We start from the raw sequence: 25,482 nt of genomic DNA, 5'->3' as shown, positions 1-25,482 counted from the left end.
AACTTTGGAATTAAGCAGGGTCACCTGCCCTAGTCGCTCTAAATTGAAATTTCCGCTGAATGCGGCAGCATATGTACCAGCCTCCCTGTCGTTTCTTCACAGGTCTTGGAATGCAGGGCTGGCTTCTCCAGCCTTTGACTATAAGAAGTCTCTGCCCAGCATTGGACATCTCTTTCCCGCAGATGGTTGTTTTTTAGATTTTTTAAAAAACTGAAGTAAACTTTTACAAATAGAAGTTTCAGGTGTACTACATAGTGATTCACAGTTTTTAAAGATTATACTCCATTTATAGTTATGGTCATTTTTGCTGTATTCCCTGTGTTGTACATTCCCCAGATGATTATCAAAGTTCCTGTTTGTGCTTGGAGGGAGCCAGCCCAGGCAAGCCCGACTTCACTGGCTGCACCAGTAAATGCCCTGGTTGGTCACACAGTGCTGGACATTGGGGCTTGCTTGGATGGGCAAGCCGTGGGTCGGAGAAGAAAACCTACCCACCGGAGGTCAATAGTATGAGGCATAAGTGAACTTTATGGGCAGTGCAGAAGTGATACTTGCTGGTTGGGGCAAGCTTCTGGGAAGACCAGAAATGGGTTGTGTAATAGAAACAGTGACGATGAGGAGGGTGTTAGCAACTATTCTGGAGGTCTCAGCAGAGCAGGTACTGCTGTGAACCATAGGCGATGGTAAAGAATGTGGACTCAAGACCAGCCTGCTTAGATTTTTTTTGGGGGGGAGGGGTTTCTGTATGTTTAAATTTGAATCTAGGTTCTACCACATGCAAGCAACTTCAGTTATCAATAATATGGAACCTTGTAGTTCTGTTGGGAGGATTCAGTGTGTTAATTTTTGTAAGACAGAATGGACCAGGCACAGAGTAAGTGATTTGTTAGCTAAATTTCCTTTACCCTTCCCAACATATGAAGTAGCTGGTATTTCCTCATTTTTCATCCATAAAAGATTACTAGGCATGAACAGATGGAGAGCAAGAAAGAATACATTTGTCTTAAGTGTTTGGTTACAAGACTGTTTGGGGGAGGGCCACATCAAAGATGACTTTTTGTGTCTCATCACTTCCACAGAAGTTGGTTTTGAAGATGGTTTATCTGATTTTTTTCTCTTTCCCCTTCATAACTGCCTTTTGGCAGTTTGCCAAGGAGAAATGCTTATGGCATCATCTGACTCTCTAGCCTTTTGTCTGATTTGTAGATAAGCAGTGCAGGAAGAAAAGATGAAGTCCCTTGGCAAATACAAGTTGGAGGACTAGCCTTCATTTTCTATATTATCTCTTTTAATCATAAATAACACAAACCAGACTGAACGTGGTCTTAACTGGGCATAGGTGATTTATGCATCATGTATGTGGGCTTTCTGTGACAAATGCCCAACTCTCCTCTCTTCCTGCGCCATCTAGGATGTGACTTGTGTGTTCTTAAGGATTGCATATTCTAATATTGAGTGAGTGAGTGAGTGAGTGAAGTCGCTCAGTCGTGTCCAACTCTTTGCGACCCCGTGGACTGTAGCCTATCAGGCTCCTCGGTCTGTGGGATTTTCCAGGCAAGAGTGCTGGAGTGGACTGCCATTTCCATCTGTAGGTGATCTTCCCAACCCAGGAATTGAACCTGGGTCTCCCGCATTGCAGGCAGATGCTTTACTGCATGAGCCACCAGGGAAGCCCTGTTCTAATATTAGTCAACATAAAATAATTAGGAAGAGCAGAGCTTTTTAAAATACAATTTTAAAGGTTACTTTCCAATTACAATCATTACAGAGTATTGGCTATATTCCCCATGTTTTAAAGTATATGCTTGAGCATGTCTCACACCCATTCTTTGTACCTCCAACTCCCCTACCCCAAGCTGCCCCTGCCCCTTCCCCACAAGTGAGCACTAGTTTGTTCTCTGTATCTGTGAGTCTGCTTCTTTTTTGTTATATTCACTGATTTTTTGTATTTTTTAGATTCCACATATAAGTGACATCATACAGTATTTCTTTCTCTGAGATACTTCACTTAATATAATGCCCTCCTAGTCCATCCATGTTGCTACAGGTGACAAAATTTCATTCTTTTTTGTGGCTGAGTAGTATTCCATTGTGTGTGTGTGTGTGTGTGTGTGTGTGTGTGTGTGTACACACCACATCTTGTTCCACTTGTCTCTTAATGGACACAAGTTGTTTCTGTATTCTTGGCAATTTTAAATAATGCTGTTGTGAACACTGGGGTATTGTTTTTTGTTTTTTTTTTAATATATACCCAAGAGTGGAATTGCTTGGTCATATGGTAACTCTGTTTTTAGCCTTTTGAGAAACTTCTGCACTGTTTTTCATAGTGGCTGCATCAATTTACATTCCTACCAATGGTGTACAAGGGTTCTCTTCTCCACATCTTCGGCAACATTTTTATTTGTGTTCTTTTTAATGATAGCCATTCAGACAGTATGAGATGAGGACAGGCACAGCTTATGAAAGGTCTGTGTTTTAATGTACATTAAAACCTGATGGGACAGTTTCTGGAGTTACATGGCACTATGTAGATCTTCAGTAACTTGAATAATTTTGGTTTCACCCTATACACTTTACCTAGCTCTTTCACCAGTGACTAATGTGTTAAGATGGATAATAGTTTAGATAGAGAGACCCCAGTTTCCTCAGTAGGAAATATGTCTTCAGTCCTCTGGCATTTTGATCAGAAAGTGGTACTGGTGGTGATGCGTGATAGAAGAGGGAGGGTGAGGAGGATGTTTTATGATGCATGGGTCATTGATGAAGTCCTCTCCAAGACCCGTTTTTATAGACGCATACTAGATGCCACATATAAACAGAAAGATAGGTTTTCTGGCAAGAAATGCTAATTTCATTTTTGTAATATTCTAAAACGGTGATACTCAGATTTAGCTGTTCTTCAGAATTTCCTGCAAGCAGACAAACTTCCAGATTCTGCTCCCAAAGATTCTTATTCTAGGTCTGTGTTAGGGCCTGGAAATCTATTTGAAATATTTTTAGCCTACTGGAAAGCACAGAGAATAAACTAACAGACATGGGTAATAAAAGTGATCTTTTAAAAATGTGCATTTGATCATGTCATCTTCCTGCTTAAAATCCTTTCACATGCTTTGATAAAAAAGAATCCTCACATTGACCCACAAAAGCCAGCATAGTTTCAAAATACTCCTTGCCTGAACCAACCATACCTACTAGCTTTTTGATCTTCAAAAGAAAGCTATTCTTCTCGGCTTAGGTTGTTACCTCTTTCATATTCCTGCCCCCTCTCCCCCCAACACACACTATTGCCAGGGCCAAGCAGGGCACAGCGCCTGGCATACGCTGGACACTCAAATATCTGTAGAGTGAATGGCCGTCTGGGTAAAAGGGAAGAGTGAAGAATGGACACTGATACTAGTAAGTCAATAGGGAGATAGGTTGGGGATTCAAGAGACTGAGAGAGTTCCCATGTACTGAGCTCTTATTTTTATCATGAAGTAGAAAGTGAGGTGATTACTACTAATATATAGCACAGGGGACTCAATGCTCTGTGGTGACCTAAATGGGAAAGAAATCCAAAGAAGAGGGAATATGTATATTAGTTCAGTTCAGTCACTCAGTCATGTCTGACTCTTTGCGACCCCATGAACCGCAGCACGCCAGGCCTCCTTGTCCATCACCAACTTCCGAGGTCCACTCAAGCCCATGTCCATTGAGTCGGTGATGCCATCCAACCATCTCATCCTCTGTCGTCCCCTTCTCCTGCCCTCAATGTTTCCCAGCATCAGGGTCTTTTCCAGTGAGTCAGCTTTTCACATCAGGTGGCCAAAGTACTGGAGTTTCAGCTTCAACATCATCCTACCAATGAACACCCAGGACTGATCTCCTTCAGAATGGACTGGTTAGATCTCCTTGCAGTCCAAGGGACTCTCAAGAGTCTTCTCCAACACCACAGTTCAAAAGCATCAATTCTGCACTCAGTGTACACGTGGCTGATTCACTTTGCTGTACAGCAGAAACTAACAAAACATTGTAAAGCACCTACAATAAAAATTTTTTTTAAGTGATGTGATGCAGTTTGCAGAAAGAGGAAGTGAAGCAGTTGGCTTGAGAAAGTAGTGAAGGTTTTAAATAGGTGCTTTGAAAGAAGGGTGACAGCTTACTGGGGACCCACTGACAAACACTCATTTGACATTTATTGAGTGGCTACTCTGCTCTAACATGAGCTAGCTGAATAGCTTGGAGGATGATTGTAAAAGGAGATCATAAATTTGTAATGGCACTGATCCACAGGTAGTTATTTTCTTCCAGTATTACTCAGCTGCTTGGATAATTAAGCTAGAGAATAGAGGCAGCTGGAATGGTAGTGGCTTAAATTTTATGGAACAGGGATAATGGGTGAACTTGGGAACAAGGAAGTTGAGAATCTAAGTAAAAGGTTTGTAGTCCAGGCCAAATAGAGAAGGAGTGAGTATGAAAGTGGCTGATTAAATTGAGAGAATGTGGGAGGTCACAAGGCTGGTGTCTCTAAGAGGATGAATAAGTGAAATGTTTGGAGACCTCAGAGTTGTAGCTGGAGAAAATAGCACATTGGAGATTAAAATTTCAAAGAATTTAAGAGAAGACAGGAACTAGGCAAGTTACCATGGGGTTGAAAGGGTAATGAGATGAAGGTCATTGGGTTTAAGGAGAGTGTTCCTTAAAGTTCTTTCAATTGCAAATAGCAAAAAAAATCTGAAACTGGCTAAACAAGATTTATTGGCTTCAGTAATTGGAAAGAGGTAGGGTAGGTTTTCGGTTCATATTGATCCAGAAATTCATGACATCACCAAGGGATCTAATTCTCTTGCCACTGTCCCTGTGTTAGCTTCTTCCTTGGATCCTTTCCTGGAGCCACATACGGCTTAGCTGCACATCCTTATACCACAGAAGGAAGAGAGCTTCTCTTGACCATTGCAATCAGTTCCTGACTAGACCCACTTAGAAAAATGCACATCCACCCTTGAACTAATCACTATGGTCAGGGAAATAAATATGCCCTGGAAGGTTCAGACTGGGTTATTGCCTACCCTGTGGTAAGGAGGATGGTGTTATTTTAATTCTCTTAGGCCACCCAGGGTGGTGGATCCACCTGCCACTGGAGGTGGATTGGAATTCATCCAGATGAGGAGGAAAGGGCACTAGGGAGGAAACCAAGTGTCCACCAAATGAGGAACTGTGATTCTAGTTATTGAGTAACTTGCAGTGTACATTGAAGACTCCAGGGTGACAGCAATATTCAGGGCACCACACCCTTCTGTAAATACTGTATGTGTGTGTATTTGGGGAGTGACAGCAATGGGAAAAGGTAGAAACGGTGTATCAGATTGGCATCATCTCCAAAGGAGCTGAGATTTTTCCCACTGCTCTGAGAATAATGATGGGGATGTAGCATTGGGGTGCAAAGAGAAGGCAGAGCCCATCTCCCAGTATAAGTACACGGAGTTAAGGAGAAAGAATGGTCTCCTCTGGAGGGTGCTTCTGGTGAATGGGTTCTCTTGAGAGATGAGCCAGGTTTCAGGGGAGGCCAGAGTGAGCTTTGTGTAAATAAAGAATTGTATGGAGCAGAGTGAGTGGGAAGTGCTATATGGAACTAGGTTTGCAGAGGGTGCAGTGGAAAGGTTTGAGAAGGCCCTTCAGCAGCTCTCTTACTCTTTATACCTTTCTTATGTGCAGTGGTATTATAATTACTCAACTTGTCCAATCACCCTGCTTGTTCTTAGGTTTTTAGTTCTCTTTTTTTAAAAATTGACATTTAACGTTATTTTAGTTTCAGGTGTACAACATAATGATATTTGTACATGCTGTGAAATGATCACAATAAGTCTAGTTAACATGTTACCATATAAAAAATTGGTATATGTGTTATGAGAACTTTTAAAAGATTTACTGTTAGCAACTTACAAATATGAAATACAGTATTAACTGTAGTTACCATGCTGTACTGTACACCACATCCCCAGGGCTTATAACTGCAGTTTTATCGTTTTTGACTCCCTTCACCCATTTCACCCACCCTCCCTCCCCTGCCACCAGCCACTGGCCACCACCAGTCTGGTCTCTGAGTTTGGTTTTGTTGCTGTTGATATTGTCTTTTAGATTCCACTTACAAGTAGAATCATACAGTATTTGTTTTTCTCTGTCTGATTTATTTCATTTGCCATAATGCCCTCAGCTTCCATCCTTGGAATGGAATGGCGACATTCTCTTCATTTCTGTGACTGAATAACATTTCATTGTATTGATATGCCACATCTTCTTTATCTGTTCACCCGTCAGTGAACACTGAGGTTGTTTCCATATCCTGGTTGCTGTCAATAATGCTGCAGTGAAATAGGAGTGCATATTTCTTTTCCAGTCATTTCTTTAACATAATTTACTACAGGTCTCTGAAGTGTATATAAAACATTTTAGTGCAACATCTTACAAATTGTTTTCCTTTAAAAAAAAAAAATCAACAGCTCTCTACATCATGCATAAGTGGCTTGCCTACTCTGCCTTTTTTTTTTTTTCTTCAACCATTAACACAGAGAAACCTTTGAAAAGAATACGAAAACTTGCTACAGAAACCCCCTGGGGAAAGAGGGTATGTCCTGCAATGGGCCTCTAACTTTTTTTTTTTTTTTTTTTTCAGAAAAATACTCAGAAGTGAAACTGCTGGATCATAGTTCTATTTTTAATTTCTTAGGAAACCTCCATACTGTTTTCCATAGTGTTTGTACCAATTTACATTCTCACCAATGGTGCACAACCATTCCCTTTTCTACACATCCTCACCAACCCTTATTTCATATCTTTGATAATAGCCATTCTGACAGGTATGCAGTAGTATCTTATTGTGGCTTTGGTTTGCATTTCCCCAGTGATTAGTGATGTTGAGCACCTTTTTATGTACCTATTGGCCATCTGTATATCTTCTTTGGAAAAATGTCTATTTAGATCTTATGCCCATTTAAAAAAAAAGATTATTTATGGGTTTTTGTGTTGACTTGTATGGGTTATTTATATATTTTGGATATCAATCCCTTATCAGATAAGTGATTTTTAAATATTTTCTCCCACTCAATGGGCTGATTGTTTCTTTTGCTCTACAGAAGTTTTTCAGTTTTATGCATTCCCACTTGTTTCTTTTTGCTTTTCTTGCCTTTGCTTTGGTGTCAGATTGGTTTTTAGTTCTTTAGGGTAGTCTTACCTTTGCATTTCAGTAGCCTTGCTAGTGCAGTGCTTCACAAATGTTATCTGAATCCCAACCCAGGAGTGGAAAATTGGTAGGTAGGGGAATTGCTGCTGGAGAGAATGCCTACTGATTTCACCAAGAAATGATAATTGGTAATTTGACAGTGAGGGAAGAGACAGGAAAATCTGTAAAACTGGCAACATTTTGCTCATCAGATGGCAAAGATTTTTTTAAGTTGTAATATCTAAAGAATATAGGAAAATATGTGTATTGCTGGTAGGAGTAGAAAACTCATATATTTCATTTAGAATGCAGTTTGGAAGAATATATTGCCATTAGGGAATTCCTTGGTGGTCCAGTGGTTAGGACTGCACACTTTCACTGCTGTGGCATGAGTTCAGTCACTGATGGGGGAACTGAGATCCCACAAGCCACACCAAGTGGCCAAAAATGAATTTTTTGTGTTCCCACAGTGAATAACAAAACAGAACTACCTTTATTTCTGACAATACAGAATCAGTTTAAGTATGGGGCAGTTGTTCTATAGAATTGTACATGTTGTAACGGTTACAAATTATATTTTCAAAGAATATTTAATGAAGTGTAAAAATGCTGATTATGTGTTAAGTGGAAAAAAAGGTTATAATCCTACTTTAAAAACTATTTATTCCTGTAATTGTGTTAGTGACCTCAGGCCTTAAATCTGCTGCAGCTTCAGATAGCACCTTTCCACTAAGAACCCAGCAGAAAGGGAGGGAGCAACAAGGGCTTTCTACTGCTGACCCCAGGTGACTTCCTCTTATGTCTCATTGACCACAGCCTGGTCACAGAGCCACTCTTTAAGTTGCAATGGAGTCTGGGAAAGTGAGTATCCAGCAAAAAGGATTGTGATTAATTGCTTGGGGCTGGCACACTGCCACCAAGAATGCTCTGGAGCAAATGGCTGTTGGGTAGACAGATGTGTTGCCATACCCAATAGTTAACTACAGCATGTTGTTTGGGCCCATAAAGCCATCTTCCAAAAGGGCAGTATGTGTGAGCACCGTAACGGTGTACCCGTGTGCTGCCATCTCTACCTTTTCTCTGGAAGACGTGGTGTGTCATGTGTGCCTGTCAATGGCCAGCTGTTAAGAAATACCGCACTGGCCTCTTTCCCGGCTGGAACCATGGAGGGTGCAGAAGAGAAGAAAAAGAAGGTTCCTGCTGTGCCAGAAACCCTTAAGAAAAAGCGAAGAATTTCGCAGAGCTTAAGATCAAGCGACTGAGAAAGAAGTTTGCCCAAAAGAGGCTTCGAAAGGCAAGGAGGAAGCTTACCTATGAAAACGCTAAGCATTACCACAAGGAATACAGGCAGATGTACAGAACTGAAATTCGAATGGCTAGGATGGCATGAAAAGCCGGCAACTTCTCTGTACCCACGGAACCCAAATTGGCATTTGTCATCAGGATCGGGGTATCACCGGTGTGAGCCCAAAGGTTCGAAAGGCGCTGCAGCTCCTTCGCCTCCTGCAGATCAGTGGCACCTCTGCGAAGCTCAACAAGGCATCAGTTAACATGCTGAGAACTGTGGAGCCGTACATTGCATCAGTTCAGTTCAGTGGCTCAGTCGTGTCCGACTCTGCGACCCCGTGAATCACAGCACGCCAGGCCTCCCTGTCCGTCCACCAACTCCCGGTGTTCACTCAGACTCACGTCCATCGAGTCAGTGATGCCATCCAGCCATCTCATCCTCTGTCGTCCCCTTCTCCTCCTGCCCCCAGTCCCTCCCAGCATCAGAGTCTTTTCCAATGAGTCAGCTGTTCGCATGAGGTGGCATGGGGGTACCCAAATCTGAAGTCTGTAAATGAATTGATCTACAAGCGTGGTTATGGCAAAATCAACAAAAAGCGAATTGCCCTGACAATGCATTGATTGCTCAATCTCTTGGGAAATACGGAATCATCTGCATGGAGGGTCTGATTCATGAGATCTATACCGTTGGAAAATGTTCAAAGAAGCAAACAACTTCCTGTGGCCCTTTAAATTGCCTTCTCCACAAGGTGGAATGAAGAAAAAGACCACCCATTTTGTAGAAGGTGGAGATGCTGGCAACAGGGAAGACCAGATCAACAGGCTTATTAGAAGGATGAACTAAGGTATCTACCAGGATTATTTTTGTAATCTGGTCAATTAATAAACAATTGAAACAAATTGAAAAAAAAAAAACAAATTGTCATTTGTGTAGTTGCTGTGATTAACAACCCTTAGTTCATTTTATATAAGCGCAACAGTGTACTAAATTGTGTCCCATCTTGTGTTTATTAATAGTATGTAGTTCAATAACCCTTCTCTTACCTATCCTGAACTTGAAAAGGTTGGGAAAGAGTAGAGACCCTTCTGGGATGGGAGAATTTGTGCCATGTCCTTTAGTTTTCTGGAAATGTAATTACCTAGAAGTGATGAATTAGGTAAAGAGTGCTTCTTAAAAATCACACATTTCAAGATCCCGGAAGCCAGCTATATAACAGCAGACCTTGGGCTACATGCCCAGTATTGAATAATAAGATGAGAAACCTTAGAAATATAAGTTCCTCTGCCCTGTGTTTTGGGGTTTTCACCTGTAAAGTCTGTGGGTTTAGGGAAGGGCAACAGAGACTTTTTGCTCATGGCCAAGGCTCTTACGTTGATGGGAAGGAAGTAGAGATGGCAGAAGAACCATCAGTGAATAACAGGGATTTATTGGAAAAAAAAAATTTTGGAGCTGAGTGAGTTGATGGCATAGAGTTTAAATTTAGCTTTTGCTGATAAGGTGGATTTTGACAACTCCAAACAGTTCTTTCCTGAACCTTTCCTCTCCTCCCAGTGGACAGCATCCTAAGATTTCAGAGAAGGATGATAAAGCGCCCCCTGAAGCAGTTATGGAATCTCCAAGTTCCTATTTCAGTGACCCAATTTTCAGTAATTCCTTCTTCCTCCACTTCACTTTCCCTTCACATGGTAGTTAGAGGGAATAGGGCACTTGCATTCCAGGAAGAGCCCCAAGGGTGAGCAGCTTTGAATGCGTATAAAATATTTCTCCTGTAGCTGCCCATCAGGTGGGCCTTAAACCCTTTTGGATGTGGCTGAACATCTTTGACTCTTTGCCATGGCACAGAGCTCCCAGGTTCACCAGCTTTAGGAATCCTTTCCCTGGAAAGCTCAGAAGATGAGAATGTGTAATAGATGTCATCACTGTGACTGGGAATGAATCTCACCAGAAATTCAGTGAATTCACACAGGTCACATGAGCACCCTCAGCACTACCAGCAATCTTGGCTGCAACCACAGTAGGTTCTGAACATTAAGGAACCTGACTTGATCTCCGAGGAAGACACAGTCTCAGCTGCAGGGAGCTCCGGCCCACCTGTGCCTACCTCTCCACACCTCGCTCTCATGGAGGAACATGTCAGTCAGAAGCTGCCCCACGGCCTGGATCTTAGAGAGACTCCAGGAACCAGAGGGTCTAAGAATCTAACTCCAATTCTAAGCAGCTGCAGCATAACGTCTTTGGAGAAGGTACATGCTGACTTGATCAGAGATGCAAAGGGAAAGACTCTCAAAGCCTGGTTCGGAGGCCGCCCAAAACTCTGAGAATAACTACAAGGAAAATAACTACAAGGTTCTACAACTTGGAATTGTTTTTCTGATGAGGATCCACAAGCAACTCATGGACGTGCCCAGTCCTTTCTGAGACTGTTAATACGACAGAGCCATCAGTATTGAGCCAGGAGTCGAGGTTGATGTCACCACTGCAGATGCTTAAATCAGCTTTTTTAATAACTGATAATCAGTTAAAAATATAAACAAACAGACCTGATTTGTGAACTGAACAAAGGCTTTTGACACTTGGAATAAACACCTGATGGGTAGGCTGGATTCGCTGCCCTTAAGGAAAAGAGCCCCAGCTGGTTTGAGTATAAGGTTTAATGTAAGAGATGTTGGATTGGCAGAGTTGGGACAAAACTAGGAGACTCAGTTTTAGACAGTGACTGAATAGCTGAGGCACTTGACAAATACCGACCATGCTGTCCCGAGTCCTCCAGAGCCCTCTGTATGCCCCGGCTAGAGGCTCACACTGTGACCGACGCTGGCTGCCTGAAGGCTTTGATGAATCTCTTTCCAGAGCCAGCCTGGCCTGAGTCAACACAGCAGGTGTCATCTTTGGGACAGGCTGGAGGAAGTGGGTACGGAAGGGGACATGGGGTTGGGTTGGTACACTTGCTGCATGAAGTGGTCTAGGAGGTGTTCAGCGTGCATGGTTAGCCTTTCCTCTTTCCCTGACTGCTAATGTTTGGGAAGAAGGAGACCATCCAAAGAAAAAAGGTCTTTCCAAAAGCTATATTTGGCATAAGCTAATGCCACTGCTAGTGCTGCCAGTGGCCAGGCACAGACACAGAAGGCCCTGAGGAGCTGGGCAGAAAGGAGAACGTGTGGGCGGAGCAGCAAACAGCCAGCTCACGTCCCTGCCCCAGGAGCCGGGAAGGATAAAGGCCGTGCAGTAGAGGGTAACATATGGTCCTCCTCTTTGGTCGCGCAAAGGCCCTAGCACAGGCCTGGGAAGGGAGAGAGCTGAGCGGTGCAGGCTCTGCCCTCAGGCCCCAAGCTTTAGGCTCATCGCATGGAGGCGGTGATATAGCAAGAGGCAAGGCAAGGAGACAGAGCAGTCAGGCAGAAGTCCCTGGCTCCTAGGAGCTGCTCTTGTCCTTGTCATCCATGAGGTCATACCTGTGGGAACCAGCAGAGAAGGCTCAGGTGAAAAGATGACTCTAGTGTTCTCTTATAAATGAGACAAGATCTTAGGGCTCTTATACTTCAGATCAGTGGTTCTCAGCTTGGCTTACATCCTTCCTCCTTCCTATTTAAGCATCCTGGGCATTGCTAGCTCATCAGGTACTCACCACTGGGCCGCACCCTGGGAAAGGTCTATCTCAGCGAGGTCCAACTGCACCTGTGTTGGAGAATAGCAGGGGTGACATGTTACTTTTCATGTCTCCAAAAACCACGTCCTACCCTGTCACACTCCAGGTCCCAAACCAGTACAGAGGCAATTGGGTGGTGGTGTTTGCTGTTGAGTCACTAAGTGCTGTCCAACTCTGTGACTCCATGGACTGTAGCCTGCCAGGCTCCTCTGTCCATGGGATTTCCTAGGCCAGAGTACTGGAGTGGGGTGCCACTTCCTTCTCCAAACTGGATAGTAAAGTACTGTAAAGTACATCTGTAAAGTAGCATCTCCAGGGTGCCTCCTCCCTAACAGGGACTACCAGCCTTTCCACCAGCAACTTTTCTCACCTTTACCCTGCCCTCTTACCTTCCCCAGCAGGTCACGCTCTCTTGACATGAAGGAGGAACTGGACTTCACAGAGACATCCAGCTTTCGCTGGACGGCCTCATCCAGGGACAGTTCCCATTCAAACCTGAGGAAGGACTGGGCATTAGGGGCAGGGCCCTTCCCAAGCCTGCCATCTCTTCACTGGAAAGCCCACTGACTGACCGCTCGTTGAATTCAGGATTTAGGGTCCTCTTCTTCTGTGAGGTCTTCCTCTTGGTGCCCCGGTTCTTATCTGGCAGTAGCAACAGTGACACGTAGGGATCGGGGGGATCCCGTCCATTTTGTCGAAGGGCCCTGTGACAGGAGGAAGGAGGTAACAAGGCCACCCAAGGGCGGGGACAGGTAGAACCTGGAGGGTGGACAGATAGGGTCTCACCGGCAACTGTGAATGAAGCCAACCAGCTTTCGTTCTTCACTGTGGTACCAAACAGTCAGTTTCACCTGGCCCAGCGGCCCGGCTGGAGCCTCAGGGGGACTATGGAGAGATGGAGACAGCGCTGGGAGCAGGCAGTGCCTCAGGAGTCTGTAGCCTGTCCTTCACATCCTCGACTGAGTCCCATCTTTCTGTCCCAGCACTTTACCTGTCACTGTGTGTTAGGCGCTGCCTGAGCTCTGGGGCTGAAGAGGTGACCTGAGAGAGTCCACTCCAGAGCTCTGGTTCTTCGCTCAGAGATGAGGAGCTGTGGCTGTAGCTATGGCTGTGAGCTTCCACCCCAGAGTGCTGGGACACCAGGATCTAGAAAGACAAGAAGGTCATGAGCCACACAGCCCTCTGCTCCCGCCTCCCCACGCCCACCATGTCTCCTGGCACTCACCCCGAGCTGTGCTCTCAGTAGCACCTGCCCTTGACCATTGCTGAGGGTAAACCAGCGGTCCAGGCAGAGCCGGTCAGCCACAAGGAGCTCAGAGAGGGGCAGGGATAACGAGCCCAGCGTGCCAGAGCCTTCCCCCCGAACCTGTGAAGCGATAGGACTGTCATCGAGAGAGAAGTGAGCTCCTTGGCAGTCCAGTGGTTAGGCCTGGGTGCTTTCACTGCTGGTGCCCAGGTTCGATCCCAGTGCAAGCCTCACAGCATGGTCAATAAAGGGAGAGAGGTGATTTAATCCCGGCATTCCAGGTCCAAATGCTTGGACATTCGGGTGGTTTTGGTGAGAGACTCCCCTTCATGAAGGGCAAGGAAGCTGTGATAATAGTTGCTGCTGGGCCCACTTCCCTTTTTCAACCAGAGTAGACTGTATGATCTTTACTTTCTCAGCTTTCATAAATTATCCCAGTAATAACTGCACAGGGTGGGGAAAAGTACAGTAAAAATGAAATTGCTTCCTGCCCTTCCTACCCGCATGTCCACACTCGACCCCAGAGCTCTTCCTATTTTCTTTATACTGGCATAGTTCTAACTAAACTAACATGCCTATACCTCTATTTCATAATTTGCCAGCTTTATTATCTACTGATTCTCTACTGTGCAAGATGATTAACTGAGCTCATTTACATTTCTTCTCTACCTCTGTCAGTGTTGTTAATAGCTGCATTACTTTAAGTTCTTTTGGTTTCTATTTATGTAATTCTCCACTTACTGTTCTATCAACTTTGGAAGGTATTTCTTGACTCCTTACTCCAGAAAGACCCCAGCACTCCTATATTAACCTCCCCCATCCTCTCTTCACCTCCCATACCTCATCACTTTTTGGTCACCCTTCAACCCACTAGAATCTAGTTTCTACTCCATTCCAGCTCCTAAAGTTGTTCCAATCATCGGTGCCTCCTGGTTTTCAAAGTCCGTGAATAGTTTTCAGTCATTTAAGTTTACCTCTCGATAACACTTGGTCACTTCCTGTGACTTCTATAACCCACTCCTTCCTGGTGAGCATCCCACTGTACTTCAGGGCTCTCACTCTCCATCTGCCCTTCATCTGTTGCAGCGCCCAGCATATCCCACCTTTGTCTGTCTCCTTTTCACTTTACACACACCCTGAGAGATCATGCCCATGCTTGTGACTACAGCTACTACCTGTTGCTTGCTCATGATGCTCAAACAAGAGGGAGATGAAGGAACCCCACGATGGGCCAGACATGTACCTTCCAAATGGCTGGCTCCCCTTGGATGGCCCTCAGAGATCTCAGTTTTAAAAATTCCTGCTCTGTGCATTCCCTCTGTTGGCAATGGCACCTTTATCTGACCATCCACATTAAAAACCCAGGAGTTAACACCTAGACTATTCTTTGCTCCTCCCCACCCTCTTCCCCTCCATGTCAAAATAACAGCCAAATATCATCTGGCCTTTGTCAATTCTTGCTTCAATTACTCTTAACAGTCTCTTAACTGATCCACCTGCCTCCAGTGTTGCCTTCCTCCAGCTCATCTTTTACCCTGACATCAACAGTCTTCATAATATGAGCCTGCATGTCATCTCTCATTCTCTCTAGTGTTTTCCTATGCCTTTAGGATAAAATCTAAATTCTCAACATAATTTTTAAGAGCTCTTGTGATCTTGCTCCTGCCTGTCTCCATAATATATTATTTGCCTCCATTCCCTTCTTAGCCTGAAGGGTTTTCCTTTCCTTTTCCTGGTCAGGGCCTATCTACCCTTAAGCTAAGGATGCCTTTCTTACTACCCACCCTCACCTTTCCCTCCTCTTCTCCCCTCGCTGCCTTTTACCTCGGCAGTTATCAGTCTGGAAGTATTCTCTGGTTATTTTTCTCCTAAAAGGAGTATGAGCTCCAAAAAGATTAGAACTAGCTCTTTTATCTCTGAATGCCCTGTGCCTGGTTCAGTGCCTGGACTGTGACAGCAATCTGGTAAATGTTTGTAGGATGAGTTTACAGTACCTGCAACTCCAGACTCTCAGTGTTCGGTTTCCTGATGAGAAAGGAGGCACTCTCATTCCAGACGGGGGTGGCCGATTGGGGAACAGTCTGGTGGAGATGAGGAGGATCCTCAGTGATTGACATTTTCTGCTCTATTCCTCTCACCCCTCCCATTCTTAGTCCTGTGGCATTTCCCAATACAGTACCTTAGTTTTATGAGATGTATCTCCCACAGCAAGAGTAGCATAAGGGCTGGGAGGCTTGGTACCTTTTCGGAGCTGGAAAGAAAATACTGGTATTAATGTGTGCCAGTTAAGGCAGATCCCCTGCCCCACAGCCAGCGGCCCAGGTTCCTATTGCCACTTGATAGCCACCACCCTCCTGGCCTTGGGCAGACAATTCTTCCCATCCCAGCACCACCCTGGGAGAGAGGAATTTGGAATTTACTATTCCAAATACACCAGGAGCATCCAAACCTAAGGGATATAGAAGGGCCTGGGAGCTATGGGGCGTGGGGAGCAGATCTCACCGGCAGGTCCTCAGCCCGCTCCAGGTAGACAGACAGCAGGGCTGCCGCAAGTTCTGCACTCTTCTGGGTCTGGATCAAGCTGTTCACCTGCAGCACCTAGGGGAGGACACAGGGGAGGGTGGTAACATACTCTGGAGGGCTGGCATATGCCTTGAAAGCTGACAGAAGAGCTTACTTTGACCCACCCAGGGTCCTTTGCTGCTTTCAGCATCTCTCCTTACCTCCTCTAATTCAGCAGCGGTGGGGCGGGGGGTCAGACGCTCCAGACGCAAGTGTAGGCGGCCAGAAGGGACATCCTCCAGGGTCAGCCACTGCAGAAGTGGGCAGGGTTAAGACTGGAGTGTGTGGGACAGGGACCGTAAGAATGAGATGTGCAACTGGATCAGGAGGACTGTTGATTCTTTGTTTTTAATATACCATCTGTGGACCATAATTGAAGCCTTTATTGAATTTGTTACAATATTTCTTTTTTTTTTTTAATGTTTTTTGAGGTTTTTTATTTTTTTGGTTTTTTTGGCTGCAAGGCATATGGGATCTTAGCTCCCACCAACAATCAAGCCCACACGCCCCACACCGGAAGGTGAGGTCAACCATTGGACCTCCAGGTAAGTCCCAAGGGATTGCTGATTCTCATTTCATGCTTACCTCATCAAGGAAGCCACTGTTTAAGACTGTGGTGAGACTCACTTTACACCTGTAGAGTAGAAGGATTAAAATTAAGGTCTATGGTCAAGAGCCAAGTCTCTCCCCATGAGGCCAGACGTCCTGGTCTACAAGACCCAGCTTGTCTTCCTCATCGGACCTCACCCTCTCACCTGCCCAGAAAGTCATCCTTGTCCAGGTCCTTGTCAAAAACCTCAACCTCGAGCTCTTGACCTGGGATTGATGTGACGATCACCTAGTGGAAGAAAATTGTGGAATCATTTCCTTTTCTTCTCCGAATGATTGGATTTCCCCTCCAGTCAACTGAACCCTGGAAGTTTTCTGGACTGCTTTAGGAGCTGGGGGAAAGATGGGGCAGGACTGGGAAGAGTTCTAGCCTTCAATTCTGACCTCAAAGATCTCGTTCCAACGGGGATTGAGATCTTCCCGAACAACATGGCTGCGGAAGCTTCGTCCTGCCAGCTTTAGTTTGACGTAGGGGTCTGACTTGCCCTTCACTAATCCCCCCAAGAAGCGGTCTTTGGCAATCAGGTCCTGGGCCTCTAATACATGGAGCCGAAGCACATTCTGCAAAAGGGACAGATGGGGACACCAGATGGCAGTCAAAGAGAGAAACCGGTCAGACCCAGTCTTGAAACAGGTTTTACACGTGTAGGGGACTACAGTGGGCAAATAGAGCCTAGTCCTATCTGGATACAGACTTACCTCCGTCCCAAAGCTACTGTCAGGAGTAGTGTGACAGGGTCGAGGTGGGACATCCACACTGCTGCCTGTCTGAGGGCTCTCATCCAGGTCCCAAGCCCCGGGAATACCAGGCACAGCAGGGAAGCGCACTTCTGATGTATCCAAGTATAAGAGCTGGGAAGGACAGAGTGATTGTCGAATCAAAGTGGCTAATCAAAATTTAGCCATCAGCAGGCAAGGTATGTGGGGCCTCAGAAGCTCTGACAGGGAAACTAGGTCCCTGCCTTGGCTGGGCTCATCTCTGGAGGGTTCCCGCCACACTCCCCATACTTAGACACCATCTCTTCCCCCAGTTAGGTCAACAAACTTTTTGTGTGTCTTCTAGATGCTTCCACATATACTAGCTCATTTCATCGCAGAGGATTCCCTTTCCTTTTTTTTTTTTTTTTTTTGGCTGCACGTTCCCAGACCAGGGATTGAACCTGCACCCCCTGCAGTAGCAGTGCAGTCAAGCGACTGGAGCGCCAGGGAAGTTCCCTTTCCTTACTGTGTGTGTGTGTGTGTGTGTGTGTGTGTGTGTGTGTGCTGAAACCCAGGAACGAGTCACCTTTCCTTACTCTTAATGCCACAAGGAATCCACAAGGCCCTTCTCCGCCCATAGCACTTTCTTCACCTCCATACCCTCATAACCAGTTTCATGTAGAGACGGGAGTTTGGGCCAGAGCTGCTGAGCTGGAACCACTGGTCCAGGGTGAGTTCCGGGGCAGTCAGCAGGCGAGCCAGAGGCAGGGTCAGTGCCCCTAAAGTCAGGGCCCTGGAGTCATCCTTCACCTGTAGGCACAGGAAGAGGGGGTGGGGAGAAAGATTAGGGAACAGGGAGGTACACTATGGAAATGATGCCGTGGCTGCAGCTTCACTCTGTGCCAGTCACAAACCTGCTCCACTCCGGGCCATCCTTTTATAGTCCTCTGTCCACTCCACAGTCCCTTCCTCTGCTCTTTCTGGTCTCGTTACCTGGCCAAGTTCTCATTCTGCTCTTCTCTGCCTATTTAAATCCTACTGATACTTGCAGTCCCTCTGAAAATCCGACTTCTGTCACAAAGTCTCTCTAGTTACTCCAGCCTCTGTACTTTTCTCCAGCCATCCGAAGTACTATACTTTGGGTATTTGACTCCCACTGGTTAATGTTGAATCGTCTTTCCTTATACATGTTTGTCTTCTCTATGAAACTAAGCAAGTAAGTTTCATGAGAGCAGATACTGTGTTCCATGCTTTTTCTATGACCTTAAAAGTGCTAGATGTCTGGGAGGTTGGGATTGGCACATGCACACTACCATACTGTGATAGAGATAATCAACAAGGACCTACTCTGTATTACAGGGAACCATACTCAATACTCTGTAATAACATATGGGAATAAAATCTGAAAAATATATGAATATGTATAACTGAATTACTTTGATGTACATCTGAAACACAATGTTGTTCTAACTCCATACTCCAATATAAAATAAAAAACTTAAAAATATGCCAGAAAAAAAATGCTAGGTATCTAACTAGTGCTCAATGTTCTTCTCTTTTAAAAAAATTTTTTTTTGAGGAATAATTTACAAACCACAAAAATCACTCATTTGAAGTACACAGTTCTCAATTGTAAGAATGAGGCTAGAGAGATGGGTGGGGAAATGTGGAGAGTGTAAGATGTGGAGAGTCTCGGTAGATGGACTGAAAATAGAGATCACGGAATTCCCTGCAGTCCAGTGGTTTAGGACTCCATACTCTCATTGCAGAGGGCCTAGGTTTGATCCCTAGTCAGGGAACTATGACCTGGAAAGCCACACAGTGAAACAAACAAAAAGAACCCCAAGAAAAGAGATCAAAGGAGAAGATGCAGAGAAGAAATGGTGCAGACCTGGGAAGACAGAGTAGCATATCCAGGAGGGACTGAAGGCGACTCTCACCTGCACATCGAGCTCCTGGCTTCGAGGGTCTTGCAGGAAGAACCGGAAGGCCTGCTCCCACACTGGGCAGTTGGTGCTGTAGACAGCCTGGAGGTATGCAGGACTCGGTCAAGGGTACATGGCCCAGTACCAGTTTTTCTCCAGAAAACCCTTGCCCTTATGGGCAGCCTAAAGGGAACACTTCATCCCAAGAACAGTCCCCCCTCCTCCTGTCCCCACACACAATCCCTCCAACAGTGGTATCCTTGTCCTGGCCCTCACCTTGCTCTCCTGGGTCACGTCCTGGATTGACAGCTGTACCATGGGGTTGGGCTCCTTGTTCCCCTTCTTCAGCTGCAGGTAGGAGAATTCAGAAGTCACCATCTTGGTTGTTTTTGTGTTTCAGAGAAGGAAGGTGGGCTCTCATCAGAGTCTTTCCCCTAGGGTGACTCTGATCCCTTCTGTGGAGTCCTCATGTTTACATGCTGTTGCTACTGGAGCAGAGTGGGCAGGCGCAAGCGAGGGTGTGGGAGTGCTGACCCCACGGCTTCCTGTTCACCCGCCCTCAGAAGCCACACTTACAGGAAGATCCTGGGCCCGATCCAGATAAACAACTAAGATGGCAGCCGATGGGGGCTCTGGGCGGGAAGAGACTCCGCGGTTCCACTGTAGAATCTGACGGCGGGGTGGCAGTGGTTAGACCTTCATCCACTCAGTCCCCCAAACTTCTAGTTACCTATTTCTCCCCTGCTAGCTTCCTGTTTTGCACAGTAGTTACCTGCTCCAGTTTTTCGGCATCTGGCAAAAGCGAAAGCCATTCTAGCCTTAAGTGAACTTGGCCTTGCCCACCTTGAAGAGGGAACCACTGGAGGGAGAGGTAGAATAGAGTGAGGTAGAGATCAGATACCCACCCAACTTCTTCCCCACCAATGCAGTAACCACTGTGTACACAATGGGGGACACTACCCACAATCTTCCTCTTTTCTCAACTTACTTCATCCATTACTCCAGCCTGCAATACTTTCCCTACATCCAGCTTCATTCTGGGGAGAGGGGATGGTGGTGGTAATGATGGCAGTGAAAGGGAAAAAAGAAGAGAGTGTTAAAATTAGCAGAATGTCATTCATTGGTCCACTTCTCACCCAGAAATAACTGGCAGATCTCAGACTCCCTTCTTACACTCAGGAGGTATTTAAGTATGTGTGCATGGTGGGGATGAAGGGTAGGATGTTGGGAAAGAAAATGATTACTATTCCCCTGGCCTGGAAAAGGATTACCTCTGGGATGTCAGTGGCCCTGGGGATTTAGACCCCTAACGTAGGCAGAGTCTCACCTGCCCAAAAAGTCATCTTTGTCTGGATCCTTGTCAAACACCTCCACCTCAATTTCCTGTCCTGGGACCTCATGCACCATCACCTGAAGAACACAGAGGGATAAGGGTCTGCAGGTGAGCAGCATCCAATCAGCATCTTCTCTCAACACCTCCTGGAACTTCCCCACCTGACCATGCTCCCCCAACTCCTTGGCTCTCCCACCTCATAAGTCTCTCCCCACTGGGGGTTGAGTTCCTCATTGATGACACGACTGCAGAATGCCTGGGTGCCCACTCGCACAAGTGCATAGGGGTCTGACTTGCCCTCAATCAGGCCCTTAACGTATTTATCCTTGGAGCTCAGCCCTCGTGCAGCCAGCAAGTGAATCCGAATTATGCCCTGAAGGGTAGGAGTCAGACTGTGAGAAATTAAAGACACACCACAGGGTTCCTGAGTGAAGGCTCTATCTAGGGGGAGAGGCCGTACCCTGGGAAGAGGGGAACGCAACTGGGCCACATCTTGAAGGTCAGGCACAAGGGGCACCAATAATCGGTTGGGCAACACAAGGAAGGCAGCGATGGAATCCATGATCATGGTGTCAGAGAGGGAGCTGAATGGGGGAGTGGAAAAGGAGGTGAGTGTGAGGGTCCCTGTTTCCCCACCCCCAACTGTTTCCCACCGCCAAGGGAGACCTACAGCTAGAGGGAAGGTTTTTCTTGAGAATACCTTTCTGCTACTCTTCTACCCTCATTTTCCACCTCCTGCTCAGTCCCTTCCTCGCTGCCATCCAGCTCCTTTCTCCCTTTGTCCCTGCTGAGGATCCCATAGCCCTCTTCATTCTCTACCAAAACGCAGTTTCCACAGGAGAAAAGCCACAGTATGAAGCTTCTCAGGAGTATTTGTTTTAGCTCCCCAACTAGGGTCAAGGCTCCTGGACGAAACCAGCTACATTTTTTTTTAAACATTTATTTGGCTGTACTGGGTCTTAGTTGTGGCACAAAGGATCTTTAGTTGTAGTATGTGGAATATAGTTCCCTGACCATGGATGGAAGCCAGGCCCCCTGTGTTGGGAGGTCGAAGTCTTAGCCACTGGACCACCAGGGAGGTCTCCAGGCTGCATCTTTCACTGCTCTGTACCTCTTAAACCTTCAAATCAGGGTTGGAACACTTAGCAGGTGCTCTGTAAGTCCTTGATACCTGAGTCCTGGGATATCCAGCAGGTTGGTCATCCCTGTCCAGTTGATATCTAGGGTCTGGAAGCAAAGAGCAGGGGGATCAGGACACAGCACATGGGGGCGTAGTCATTCCCATACAACTGTTGCCAGTTCCCTGCCAGTTCTCAGCCTGCGTGTCAGTTCCCTCCCCCATTCCCCACTGGGGAGATGAGGTGGCCATCCTCTACCTCCCAGTCCTCTCTGCTTCCCGCATTTCCCTACCGCTCCTGGATGTCTTCTCTTACCGGGCGTCGGATGAAGAACATCGACACAGCCCCCACGATAGGAAGGTCCCCCATGAGTGGTTCGAGAATCACCCGTAAGACGCCATGTAGCTGGGGAAGGAAGAAATGAATAAAGCCTTTCCTCAGAAGAGGTATTTTCCCCCTCCCAGACCTCCCCAGCCTTGGTTTTCCCAACCTCCCACTTCCCCCATCTACTGAAACTCCAGGCAAAGGCTTCTTGTGGAGGCCCCAGGTGTGTGTGTGCCCTACCTGCATGCCCTTGACTCCTGCTTTGCAGAAGTATTTCTTCACTTCCACATCAATCTGAACGTCACCTACATAGCTGGGTGTTGGAGAGAAAGAGAACAGAGGGTGAGTCCTAGGCTGAAGTCGGGTGAGGGGAGTAAAGTAGTCAGAGTGCCCAGGAAGGGGACCCGGGAAAAGTGGCAAGTGGCAGTACCTGATGTTCAAGTCCAGCAGGATCTGTTTTTTGCTCTGACCAGTGTGAACCTTGACTCCAAGGATGCGCAGTGGCTGTAGAGAGATGAATGCTTGAGAGGGGAGGGAAAGACCCCTTTAGGCCACCTGCCTCCCCTGTCCCGATCTCTTCCCTTCCCTTCCTTCCCCTCCTATACAAGTACCTTTTCACCCAGTTCCACTCGTGTAAATGTAAATGTCTGCAGGTGGGGGTTAGATCCTCGAACAGCTGGGGCCACAGTTTCAGCGAGAAGCTTCTCCATATACTGGCCCAGGAAGGGCCAGACCTGGGCCACAATCTGGGAGGAAAGGGAGTTGGTCTCAGAAGAGCCTTGCTTTCTCTCTAAAGGCAATTTCCTTTAGAATCCTCCCCGTGGGGAGGCTAGAATTGAAGTGTGGCAGGGTCTGGCAAGACAGACAAACCCTATTCCCCCTCATGAAAAACAAAAACCAGGACAATCAACCCTCACCTTATTGAGCCACTCAGCCTTTTCCACATCTGGGAAGCTGACCTGGAGGTGGGAAAAAATGGAGATAGTGATGAGGCCTATCCTTTGCTTGTGGTTTCCTGCTAAGATGCCCACTGGCTGCCCACTGAGAAAACCTAAGTGTGACAGGGCCTCCTCACACCCAGAGGTTGGGGGAGGAGCCGGATGTCTTCAGGATTCAGTCCTCCACTGGGCTTGGGGGCACTGAGGTCTCTTTAACAAATAGAGCCAACAGAGTTGGCCTCACAAAGTTGCTTTGCAGATAGCTCCAGGGTATGAAATGATGACAGCTGCTGAGGCGGAGAGGAGGAGGGAGGAGACGAGCACGTTCTTTCTGGAGGGGAAGGTCCTGACAAATCAGAGTCTGAGGAGGAAATCCTGGGATCCTGGCTCCTTTTACCAGCCTTCCTTCTGCCCTTGGAACCACTGCTTCTACACCAAGAGGTGAAGCAGGAAGCGGCTCCTGAGTTAGGGAGGGGCCAGAAGAGCTATTTGGGCCCAGGCTGGTGTCTTCTTTCTTTTTAATCAGTGTGACTCCTTTCATGGAAAGGAAGTGTACCTGTGCTTTATACTGGGGGAGGAGGAGGGGTAGTCGCTTTAGGACGAAGATTAATTTCTCTGATGAGGAGGAGGAACAGAAACAGGTGCTGCCTGGGCTCCAAGTCCTGTGGGACCATTGCTCTCCCTTTCTCCTCCCCAGTTCAGAGTCTGGGAAACATGGATATGTCTGCCAAGTGTCAACTTTAATTTCCCCTAGACGGGCAGCTCTGCTGGGAGGAGCGGGAAGGGAGGGGCCGGGAGGGGCTGGATAACGGCCTGGGCACCTGCAAGGCTTGAGAGAAGCCATCCGGGCCCCTCACCACAGCAGAGGGGGCGAAGAAAACGGTTCCTGGCTTCAACCCAGCAAGCGCAGCCCGCAGTCCGGAAAAGGGTGGGGCCGGCCAGGGGCCGTGGAGTGTCGGCAGCGGGCACTGCAGCAGTCGCATGCGCCCCCCCAACCCCCCGCCAGCACCCCCGCCCTTCGTCCAGCAGCCGCCTCCGCTGCTCAATGGCCCAGCCACCCCAGGCTGAAAAGAAGAGGGTCGGAGGGTCTATCCAGGTGCGGGGCCTCGACTGGGCAGTGCTCCCAGGGCGGGTCTCAGGGTACTCGAGGATAAGAGCGGGAAAAGGGAGAAAAACCTTATGGCTTTAAATGGGTATTAAAAAAAAAAAAAAGTCTTGGGGAGGACAGGAAAGAGGAGGAAACCCTCTGAGCCGCCACCGGAACGGGGATGCCCAGGAGCAGCGTGAATGGCACCAGAAACAAGGAGGGGCATTGGAATGGTAGGTTGGAGGAAGAGCCACGCCTGAGACGGGCTTCCCAGATGTTATTACTGTTCTTGCTTAAGCGTGGAGGAAGAAGTCCTGATTTTGTGGAAGAATCGGGATCCGGGCGTGCGGAAGGGGGTGGATAGTCGCTCTCAGGAGTGGCGCGTCCCAGCAAGCAGGCGGCTAGCTGGCCAAAGGGGTAAGTCTGGGGCTCATCGTCCCAAGGTGGGGAGCTGACTTTAAGGATAGGGAGAGCCCTCGAACTGAGGCCCTAAAGGGGGGCTATTCTGCACTGAGGATTGAAGGTGGTCGCTCACCCAGGCAGGTAGCTCTCGATGGCTCATGTAAAGAGTTTTCGCCGTAAGCCGTTCTTCATCGTCCAGCAGCTGCCGCGCGACTCGAAGGCTCCGTTCTTTCTCCTCGCGGACCCGGCGCCAGCCCAGATAGAGGGCGAGGCCGAAGAGCACAAAACCCACGCTGAGTCCCATTGCCCCGGCCAGGTATACCGGCACCAGCACCAGCAACCGCCGCCCGAACGAAGTCAGCACCGCCAAGGCCTCACCCGCCGCTCCTGGGCCGGCAGGTTGGTCCCCAGAACTCTGCTCTGGCTTTGCGTGAGCAGTGGGGGGCTGGTCAGGGGGGTCGGAGGGAGGGTAGGGCTGGTCCACCGGGCTGGGGCTGGGGCTGGGGCTGGAGCCGTCTCCAGGAGTGGGCTCCATGCTGCCACCTCAGGGAGGACCCGCCCAACGCAGAGATCAGATAGAGGTTGCTTAGTTTTGAGACTAGCTCCCCCGCTTACAAACCATAAACCCCAGAATGGGGGAGGGGATATCAAGCCACGCCCCTTCGTTCTGACTATTTGGGTTGGCCCGCACCGCAAAGATGAAGGTGGAGTCAAAAGCTCTAAACCCCGCCCCCTTCCGCGAGGAGGGGAAAGGGCTCGGGAGAAGCAGGACCTTCCTGATTGGACCTGAGTGTCAAGATGGGCGGCCCGGGATGGCGGGAAAAGGAGGTAAAGGCTAAAGACTACCATATGATTAGTTACAAAGAGGAGGAGGCGTGGCTACCATTTAAAGCGGAGAGGCGGGACCAGGAGCTCCCCCACGTGGGATTGGCGTGCCTGTGGTATGACGTCATGCGGAGCCGCACCGCTAATTACTCGGTTTTAGAGATAGATTGAGTAGCGAAGTTGAGGGGTTGTGGAGGGTCGGGTTTTCCTTCCACTCTGTTCAGACGATTTGGCAGAACTTGGTCTGAGATTCTTACGTGTTAATTTGTCTCCTTTCCCTTG

At 47.4% G+C, this 25,482-nt stretch overlaps 1 protein-coding gene and 1 pseudogene across 1 annotated transcript; one reads left to right on the top strand and one right to left on the bottom strand.

The window, feature by feature from the left end:
- Positions 1-4,126: 4,126 nt before the first annotated feature.
- Positions 4,127-11,532, top strand: LOC120857436 (annotated as a pseudogene).
- Positions 10,972-25,008, bottom strand: ESYT1 (extended synaptotagmin 1). Its single transcript, XM_040232909.1, has 31 exons — positions 24,509-25,008; positions 22,866-22,907; positions 22,560-22,694; positions 22,379-22,452; positions 22,189-22,261; positions 21,940-22,029; positions 21,678-21,733; positions 20,967-21,090; positions 20,703-20,879; positions 20,501-20,583; positions 20,162-20,210; positions 19,946-20,032; positions 19,750-19,842; positions 19,450-19,521; positions 19,189-19,275; positions 17,909-18,058; positions 17,249-17,401; positions 16,934-17,110; positions 16,696-16,778; positions 16,526-16,574; positions 16,102-16,191; positions 15,881-15,976; positions 15,558-15,629; positions 15,373-15,459; positions 13,358-13,498; positions 13,124-13,278; positions 12,919-13,017; positions 12,705-12,836; positions 12,522-12,627; positions 12,112-12,161; positions 10,972-11,938 (listed from the first exon to the last, which is right to left on the bottom strand). The coding sequence occupies exons 1-31, from the start codon at positions 24,908-24,910 to the stop codon at positions 11,899-11,901; spliced, it is 3,324 nt and encodes a 1,107-aa protein (XP_040088843.1). The 5' UTR covers positions 24,911-25,008; the 3' UTR covers positions 10,972-11,898.
- Between the last annotated feature and the right edge of the window lie 474 nt (positions 25,009-25,482).

The sequence above is a fragment of the Oryx dammah genome, unplaced genomic scaffold, assembly GCF_014754425.2.
Source record: "Oryx dammah isolate SB20612 unplaced genomic scaffold, SCBI_Odam_1.1 HiC_scaffold_29, whole genome shotgun sequence".
Taxonomy (NCBI): Eukaryota; Metazoa; Chordata; class Mammalia; order Artiodactyla; family Bovidae; genus Oryx; species Oryx dammah.
Note: the sequence above shows the minus strand (reverse complement) of the source record. Positions and strands in the feature narration are given on the sequence as shown.